The sequence below is a fragment of the Ziziphus jujuba genome, chromosome 2 (genome assembly GCF_031755915.1).
Source record: "Ziziphus jujuba cultivar Dongzao chromosome 2, ASM3175591v1".
Taxonomy (NCBI): Eukaryota; Viridiplantae; Streptophyta; class Magnoliopsida; order Rosales; family Rhamnaceae; genus Ziziphus; species Ziziphus jujuba.
In genome coordinates, this window is record NC_083380.1 from 10,984,701 (window position 1) to 10,994,559 (window position 9,859).

At 31.7% G+C, this 9,859-nt stretch overlaps 1 protein-coding gene across 2 annotated transcripts; it reads right to left on the reverse strand.

Annotated features, from left to right (window-relative positions):
- Positions 1 to 368: 368 nt before the first annotated feature.
- Positions 369 to 2,918, reverse strand: LOC107418275 (protein DETOXIFICATION 16-like). Of its 2 annotated transcripts, XR_009635849.1 has the most exons (6): positions 2,594 to 2,918; positions 1,893 to 2,437; positions 1,703 to 1,789; positions 1,263 to 1,319; positions 676 to 1,170; positions 369 to 594 (listed from the first exon to the last, which is right to left on the reverse strand). XR_009635849.1 is itself a non-coding variant. In XM_060814797.1 (5 exons), the coding sequence occupies exons 1-5, from the start codon at positions 2,879 to 2,881 to the stop codon at positions 855 to 857; spliced, it is 1,293 nt and encodes a 430-aa protein (XP_060670780.1). In that variant the 5' UTR covers positions 2,882 to 2,918; the 3' UTR covers positions 369 to 854. The 2 variants fall into 2 exon arrangements, 1 of the variants encoding a protein (XP_060670780.1); XM_060814797.1 differs by having other exon boundaries at positions 369 to 1,170.
- Positions 2,919 to 9,859: the final 6,941 nt, after the last annotated feature.

A 9,859-nucleotide genomic window follows, 5' to 3' on the forward strand; every position in this document is an offset into this window, starting at 1 on the left:
GAGACCTTTGTTTTTTTTTTTTTTTGGCTAAAACCTTGAAGCAAAAAACTTTCTTCATTAATTTCAACATGTATTTATTTATCTCAAAAAAAAAAAAAAGTTATTAAGAAACATGGAAAAGAATAAGAACAAAAAAATGTTGCCAAATAATAGGCTTGGATAGCTAGATGATGAGATAAAAGATGCTGCTCTGCTCTGGTTGATGTTAATTAAATATGTTTTTGAGACTTGACAACAGATAGTCTAATTTCTTTGTACATAAAAATTTATTTAATTATGTAAAGACAAAATTGATAATTTCCACATAATAATTATTTGGCCAGAATTGGCTAATATGGTGAAATTGCTGGAATGCTTGAAGCATAGATTCTATCCCTTGCCTTCCTTGCCTGGGAGATTCAAGCAAAAAAAAACATTTAAATAAAACATATACATATATATATAGATATACAGATATAAGTGATTTTTATTAATGATCAAAGTGAAGGTTGAGCTTTTTCCATTTACTTCTTCTCCCCAATTTGTGCGCAATGTAATGGCTAGTAGCAGAACTGCTTGCAGAGAGCTCCCACCTATGATTCCCATCCAAAGTCCCTCAAAAATTTTGGGATTCTGTTAGTTTCATGAGAATGCTGATCTCTATATATATATATATAGCTAAGACAAATTCTTTACCTTTCCTCCAAAGTTTAATAGAAAAGTCAAGATTATAGCACAGGGAAGGCCAACAAGGTAATAGGCTCCCAAGTTCACATATGCACCAACCTTTTGCCAGCCACACCCTCTAGCAACTCCTACATTATGTTAAACAAAATTTCGGTAATTGCTTTTTTTTCGAAGTGATCATTGCTGGTTTAAGTAGTGACCAAATGTTGTAGAGAAATTTCGATGAAGATGAAAAAATTATGTATAGAAGAGTGCTGTTTCATGCCTGATAAAACTCCCTGGATTCCATCCATGAAATTGGATGTAGCAAGCACTGGCATAACAGAAGCCAAATATCTCACAACTTCCTCCTCATTGGTATACATATAGCCCCATATGCCTCTTAATCCAACTGCAGTTAAGTTCAACACTAAGCCCTGTGCAATTGCCAAGAATATCACAACTTGTGCTGCTAATCGTGCTGCTCGAGGCTTTCCAGCTCCTAATTTGTTTGATACTCTCGTGCTTTAGGCCCGTGGGAGACAGAGGGAAATGGCAAAATATTTTAAGGTGGTGTTGAAAATGAGAGAAATGCATATCAGATTCAATGAATTTACCTTACAGCATTGCCAAACCCATAGGGGATTCTGTAGATCACTGAACTTGTGTTAAGGCTGCGGAAAAAAATAGAGTTCAGGGTTTATAAACCTTTCACAGATCAGCTTGAAAGTTACTTGAGAATCACTGGGATAAGGGCAAGTATGTAGATTTACAGAGCAGTATTTCTAATTACTAGTTGTTGGTTGATAAAGCAGTACTATAATTGTTGGAATTTGGATAGGATTTTTGCCTAATATTCTTCTGCTTTACTTTCCAAATATGGTATTTTCTGAGGGAAGATTATATTTAACAGTTAGTTTCCTACCTACTAAAGGTTTATAAAACAGAATATTAAAGATCCTTCATTTATAACTTGCCCGTCTCCTTCTGATGGATAAAAAGTTAGAACTGGGACCTGTTTGCATTCTGATAATAAATGCAGAGAATGAAATCTTACCTGATTGACATCATGGATGTCTCTAGCTTTGGATTGAGAAGAAGACCAGACATGAGGACCAAAAACTCATATGACCAAGATTCCAAGCTGATGCATATAAAACATATATATTTATATAATCAGATTAAAATGACCAAAAAAAAAAAATTCTAAGAGGAAAACCTTTAGAAATTAGGGAAAATAGACTCACCAGACCATAAGAGCTGAAGGCACAGCTAGTTTTCCAAAGCCAAGGAGATTTTTCATTCCCTCTTTTGAAAAACCTGTCCAAGTTTTCTGACATGCAGGGGAAAACTTTATATAAATTGCCAAGATCAACACATTTGTCCAATAAGAGATTGCAATAGACAAGGCAGCCCCTTTGTTTCCAAAACCAAATATAAGAACTAAAGTCCAACAAGCAATGACATGAGCTACACTTGTAATCCCAGTACTTATCATCAAAGGCGAAGTATTATTTTGAGTCTGCAAGAATCTCAATTGGCATTGAAGAAGTCCATAAGGGAAAATGCTAGGGATCAACCAACGGCAGTAAATTCCCGCTTGCGTTGAGATTTCGGGTTCCTGTTTGAGTAGCATAAAAATTTGTTCTGTACAGGACCAGAGAAGAGCTATAGGAAAGCAAATAAGTAGAAGAACAAGCATAGCTCTTTGCATATGTACTCCTAGCATATGATACTGTTTTGCACCATAAGCTTGTCCACAGAATGTCTCTACCGCTCCTCCCATTCCCAGCTACTCATGAAATGAAGACAAAAAGAAATCAAAATATAAACATGTTATACAGCTTTGCATACACATTTCATGTGTGTATGATCATGAGAAACCAGAGGTTTGAGGAACGAGAGAAAATGGTTTTAATCGAATAATATAATTTTATACAATCCTTACCATGATGCTGAAACCAGTAACACCAGCAAATGAAGTAGCCATTGAAGAACTTGAAAGAGTAAGCTCTCCAAGATGGCCAATAAACATAACTGAGATCATCTGCAGACTATACTGCATAAAACTAACTACAACTAGAGGACCAGCCAACAACATTTGCTCCTTCAGCTCAGTCATTGCCTCCGATTTTTGAATGTCGTTGTTGGTCAACCTTTCACCCAACTCAAGGCCATTTTCATTTCTTGGGAGCAGAGCAGCTTCAAGAGATGGTCTTGGGTCTTCCTGATCCATGTCAATAGTTTCTTCTTGGATTCTGGAGAAAATGCAAATGACTTGGATGAAAAACACTGCATTTCAAGTGTATGCCTTTGCCAACCTTTTTACAAACATGTAATGTAATTCAAATTGTCTGATTTACCCCTAACAACTTTATTAAAGATGTCAAGATTTTCTAGTTCTTTCTTTTCACTTAATAATTCAGTTGATCATTTACTTAAAAATAGAAATATACTCTATAATTCTGCCCCATATTAGAACCATATTATTGTTATTAATATTTTTTTCTGTAAGTGGAAGTTTTAGTTAAACATGCATTTAGTTAATAACAATTTAAATAAAAAATATACTTATTATAATATTTATCTACTTTATTTTGTTTTAACTACAAAGATATTGAAGTGTCACTGCTTTTATTTTACGTACAATTCTTTTATTAGTTTTGTTTTTCTAATTTTCAATTTATTTTGTCTTTTTTTTAAAAGGAGTATAATATATTTTTAAGTTTTTATTATATATATACATATATATATATATATAAATTTGTAGTCAGTCTATTATGATTACCGAACCATATTTTATTAATTAAAGCATTGAAAGCATTTTTTCCTAAAAAAGAAAACTGAGAAAAAAATTTTTTAAAAAAAAGCCTTCTTTAGTTTAAAAATATTCTCATTACTTTGATTATATATATTGAAAATATTGCATTTTATATATAGTTTTGTATCTTAAAAAAAAAAAAATTAGAAAATAATTTTATGCTCTTTTATAAGGGTGCCCCTAAAAATTTTTCTACGTCCGCCAGTGATCATCAAAATACAAACAAGTTGAAGACTTTGGAATTTTCCCAATTTTGATAGACAAGTAAAGATATATAAATATATAAAAGAGTACATGAAATATTGATATCAACAGCCTACCGAACTTCTGTTTGGACAAAGGAAGGAAAAAAGAAAAAAAAGGTCATATTAATCAGTCGCTTTTAGTATGGATTATGTGTATAAATCCCAAATACTGCCACACAGGGATATTATATGAAACTGAAAAGATTTGATAGGAGATTATATGAGACTGTAAAGATTTAATAGAAGATTATGGAGAGATTCAGAGATTTCTAATACTAAACTTATCGGTCTGATAACATATGAAAACTTCTTATATGCATGCAATAATATTAAATGGTTGACAGATTAACATAAACTAAATATAGAATAAGTAAACCTTGAGTAAGCCAATAAAACAATGCCACATAAGTTGACATCTAAAAAGATGATAAACAAGTTGGTACTACCAGTGTTAATGTAAATCCTAATACAGTGTAGGGTTTTCTACTTTTACTTCTCTCTTTTATTTATTTATTTATTTATTATTTTTATGTATGTGTGTGTGTGTTTCTACAGCAAAGGAAATGAATGTTATTATGATGTGGGTACCAAAGCCACCGATTAGCGATGTCAACCAAATATTTCATAAGGAATTCAAGTAGTATTGTGTTTCATTTTCTTCATCATTCTTGGTTTCTTCCTTCTTTTGGTTTCAAATAGCGATATAACTGTACATTTATCTTCTTTTATTAATTAATATAAATACAAGAACTGTATTCATATAACGGTGATGTATAAATTTTTTACTAAATAAACTTTGAAAAGATCAATATGAAACCTAGGTTTGGCCTCAGATACACTCTCCAAGTGGGAAAAAGAAGTGGACTTTGACTGTATTTATAGCATTGCAGCTCAGGAAGGCAACTGTCAGATTTATGGGGCTCTGGCCCCATATGTTGCCAGTTGCTGTGACACTTATCTTGTTGCTCGAGAAAGTTATTAAAGAGATAAAAGTGGAAATATTTTTTTATTTTTTTTATTTTTTATTTATTATTATTATTTTTTATATACTTGGTATACAGCACCATTAGTAAAACCCTGTAGAAGATAAATGGAGGAAGCTTCAGGGACTTGAGGAAGAAAAATTAATGGCAAAGGCTACAATGGAATTCAGTGATAAAAGAGAATGGATATTTCAGTTGATAAAGTTCCTGTACTATAAAGATGGAAGAAGACTATGTGACTTATAAATAAACAACAAACAACAACAATAATGAATATGCCCATCAATAGAAATAGAAGAGTTTTGTTATATTACAAATTAAGACTCGTTAGCATCCAAAGTTTGATAGAATAATTTGGTACCTATTAATGCTACTAAAAAAGAACTGTTGGTAACATGTGGTATGTCAATATACACACATATCAAATACAAGCAATTTTATCACAAATCTAATATTAAAGAAGTTATCCACTAGGCAAATAAGCTTGGATTAAGTATTCTTAATATATTAATTTATTAGATTATCATAGAAAAAGACTAGAGGTGGGCACGCTATTATACTTTGACATTGTATCATAGTATTTAGTAATCATTATCTTTAGAATTATATGAGCCATAAAGTGATGTTAAATATCAATCTTAATTGAAGGTCCAAAAAAACAGCCAATCTTGGTCATGGAAAGAAAAGCTAGTAATTATCTGCACTACAACTTGACCATAAAACTTTATAACTTTGAGAAAAAGCAGTAAAATTATCGCTGGCAATTCAAAGAAATGAATAGAGAGATGTCAACTTAGAATTTAAAAAGAGCAATGAGAATTGAAATAAGTGCCAGAAAATCTTGTCAAACTGTAATTGGGAGACTGACCTCTAGGCTTAGTTATTATCTCTAACTGGAAACATTGCGCCATTCTACTAAGGTTTTCCAGCAAGGCTGAAAACCACAGTATCATTTGGGAGCTGTCCAAATAAGCCATGATAGCATTAATTCTATGAAACAGCCTTTTTAAAGCGAGGCAAAGAGGAAGAGAGTAGGAGAAGACAGGGCATGAAAAATTGCACCATCACTATCCATTATGGCATAGAGCCACCACAGGCACGTGATTTAATTGGGTTTATAATCTGCATATTTTTTCAACATTTAATTGATAATATTAATAAAGTACTGAAACCCATTATGATTCACAGTAATTTGTCGGATCAAAATATGTTGATGGGAAATGATTGGCAGAGGGAAATGGTCAAAAAGCAAGAAAGACAAAGTGAAAGTATAACGTAGTTATAATATACATATCTCTCTTGTGCTTTTGTATGTGTTATCCTATGTGTATGTATGTCTGTTAGAGTGTACTTATCTTTTCTGTTACAACTGCTGCGTAACTTGTATATATGTATTGATACCTCATATCAATAATATCAAGCTTTCTTGCGAAGCCGTGTACCTCTCTTTCACAAAGAAAATACAGAGTTTAGATGGAGAAATTAGGTCAAAAAGAAGTTGAAAGAAAATTAAACAGTAAGAAAGAAATCAAATAGGAATATTCGTATACATTGTCAACTTAATAATGAAATAAGCATTCTTACCAGCACAAGTGAGAGTATGGGAAACTTGCTATATTTTTAGAATATGATATAGAATAGGTGTTAATTAACACATATATAGTTTAACAAAAAAATAAAAAAATAAAATAGTAAGGAATGGATTCTGTCATTAAACAGGATGCGGCCACCATATCCAATACCACCTAAATCATATTAAAGACATCAAGACAAACACCTAAAGGTCATTAAGTGAACAACAAACCTACCACATTTATAGGCATACAAAACAAGTTTAGACTCGAGCTTTATTCACTTGATTCATCCATTAATATACCAATATAAATGAGAATAGAATCTTATTGTCATGACTCATCAAGGCCCATTACTATAGAGTAGAAATAATAAGAACCCATTAGGGAATGATTTTGTCAGAATCATCAAATAGATAGTTTTATTTTTTCTTAAAAAAAAAAAAAAAAAAAAAAAAAAAAAAAAAAAAAACTCATACACACATTTTTTTCGAACACTACAGAAAGTATTATTACCTTGTTAAAAGTGGTTTTAGGCATTTCAAAATCACTTCAATGAGCACTAAATCAATATAACTAAAATATATCAGCAATTGGTAATAAAGAATACATGACAGAAGATCATCCAAAAGCAATATATGCTAGCCATCTACACTTCTATATACGTATTTCTTCAATAGAATTTCGGGCCCCATTTCTTTGATTAGTTTTTGGAGAAAAGTACACACAAGGAGCACATGCGGTGTGCTTTTCTTGTTCAATAAATGTAGAAAGATGAATTTAAACAAAGTTAAGAGTATATGCAATGGAAGGAAGCCTCATTGTCTCCAAAACATTTCTGAAGATGGGTAACCTGTAAAGACAAGGGGTCTCTCACGTTTTCTCCATTTTCTTTCAATTTATTTATTGATTTTCTCTCTAATCAAGGTCCCTAGCTAGGCATATACATGTGAAACATTGTATTTTACAACCTAAAATTGCTTCCCACAAGATTACAAAGCCAAGCAAGTCTCCATTATCAGGAGAAGTTTTCCAAATAGTCAAGTTGATCCCACTCTGGTCCAGTAATAATTGAGAATGTCCTTTATTTTTCTACCTTTAAAATAATAAATTTAGTATTGGCATTCATGTCTTCATAATTACTCTGATTTTTTAGGTCCATAATATTGCTAAGTGGGCTGATTTTTTATTACCAAAAAAAAAAAAAAAGGTGGGCTGATTTTTACCCTTCTACATGATGATCTTGAAAATGGGTCCCATTTGTCCTTGTCATTTCTTTAAGGAAATCTCATCCTCATCGAAAGAAGAAAAGACCATTCTACTCTCATCCTTGCCTTCTGCTTTTTTTCTACATGAATGATCTGAAATGCTTCCCACAAGAAACCTCATTCTCATCAAAAGAAGACGAAAACTCCTTGATTTTTGGAAGTAATTTTTGAGAATCACCGTGATTCCTTGAAATGAGTATTTCTAGGCAGGTAACATCAAAGTCAAAAACAGGACAGCAACCAAATCTAAGACCTTTTTTCTTGCAGAGTCGAGCGTTAGGACAGAATGGCCATGCGGTTAGTCTTCTTTTAACAGCTTAAAAGAACTGTACTAAAATGACAGATTAGAGGTGGGTACGCTATTATATTTTGACAAGAAACATTTTTTGCACCAGAATAATATTAATCATCATCTTTAAAATTATATGAGCCATAAATCATTGATGTTTGATCACGATCTTAACCTAATGTCCAAAATACACTAATATCTGCACTACAAACTTGTTTGGTAATTATCATATACTTGGACAAGAAACATTTTTTGCACGAGAATAATATTAATCATCATCCATAAAATTATATGAGCCATAAAGTCATTGATGTTTAATCACAATCTTAATCTAACTACAATCTTGTTTGATAATTATCTTATACTTGGACAACAAACATTTTTTGCACCCGATTAATATTAATCATCATCTTTAAAATTATATGAGCCATAGTCATTGATATTTAGTCACAATCTTAATCTATATGTCCAAAAAACAGTTAATATATGTACTACAAACTTGTTTGATAATTATCTGAACTTCAAACTTGATCATGAGAACTTTAAGAAAAGCAGTATAATGAATAGCAATAATGGTGATGATTCAAAGAAATGAATTTAGAGATGTCAACTTAGAATGAAAAAAAGGGCAATGAGAATGAGAATAAGTGACAGAAAAATCTTGTCACACTGTGATTGGGAGTGACCTATAGGCTTAGTCATTATCTGTAATTAAAATTTTGGTATTTGCCATTCTACTAAGGCTGTCCAGCAATGCTGAAAACGACAGTATAGTTTCGGAGTTGTCCAAATGAGCCACGATAGAATTAATTCTATTAATACCCTCTTTAAAGTGAGGCAGAGAAGTTGTCAATTGACAAATGACAAGATGAAGTAAAACAAACAGAAGAAAATATTGATAATTAGGATTTTGTCTTAGTGTCTTTGATATGATTCAGATGGTTAATATGGAGGGCCACATCCTATTTAATGACACAGGTCATTGCTTACCAATATTTTTCATTTTTGAACCATTACATTAACTTCTTCTCTGAATTTCAGGAAACTAAATGTATTTAACACCTCTTCTATACTATTAAGTATTATGAACCTCAAAATACGGGCTATTTTTGCTACTCTATTAAATGTTGGAAAACCATGCAGATTATATATAAACCCAATTAAATCTCGTGCCCGTGCTATCTATATACCAGAAAGGATAGTGATGGTGCAGTTTTACATGCCCTACCCTTTCTGTCTCTTCCTATTTAACCTACCATATTTATAGTCATACAACAAGTTTAAGACTCGCTTTATTCACTTGATTCATGTTTGAAAATACCAACATAAATGAGAATAGAAGGAAGCCTCATTTCTTTTTGCTCCAAAAATTTTCTGAAGATAGGTAACGCGTAAAGACAAGGGTGGTCTCTCACGTTTTCTACCTTTTCTTTCAATTTTTTTATTATTATTATTTTTTATTTTATCTTTTTCTCTCTCATATAAAGGTCCCTAGGCATGTACATGTGGAACACTATGTTTTACAACCTAAAATTGTACCCTACAAGATTTCAAATCTCCAATACTAGGAGAAGGTTCCCAAATAGTCAAGCTGATCCTACTCCAGGTCAAGTAATTATTGAGAAAGTCTAACTTTTTTAAATTTTTTTTCGGTTATGCTGAACTTTGATTATAGAAAGTGTAACATTAAAATGCACGGTAAGCCCCCATTAAATAAATTCCACACACCAGAAAAGAACCTTTGGAATAGGGAATTTCAGTTGAACTAACTCTTGAGATCATTTTTAGTTATGGAATTAAAGACCTTGAAGCAAATACAATATTTTTTCTTATCTTTTCTCTTCTTTTCTTTTTTTTTTTTTTTTTTTTTTGGGATAAACCTTGAAGCAACAGACTTTCTTCATTAATTTCAAAATGTATTTTTTTATTTCAAAAAAAAAAAAATATTAAGAGACCAGGATAAGAATTAAGAACAAAGAATGTTGCACAATGAGAGGCTTGGGTTGGGTAGCTAGATATGAGATAAAGATGCTGCTC

What these genes read in the sequence shown, in the direction of transcription:
- LOC107418275 (XM_060814797.1), bottom strand. Translation starts at nt 2,881, where the DNA reads ATGGATCAGGAAGACCCAAGACCATCTCTTGAAGCTGCTCTGCTCCCA. An exon ending in ACATCCATGATGTCAATCAG is followed by an intron (nt 1,320 to 1,702) that starts GTAAGATTTCAT and finishes TTTTTTCCGCAG; the next exon opens with CCTTAACACAAGTTCAGTGA. An exon ending in GGGTTTGGCAATGCTGTAAG is followed by an intron (nt 1,171 to 1,262) that starts GTAAATTCATTG and finishes ACGGGCCTAAAG; the next exon opens with CACGAGAGTATCAAACAAAT.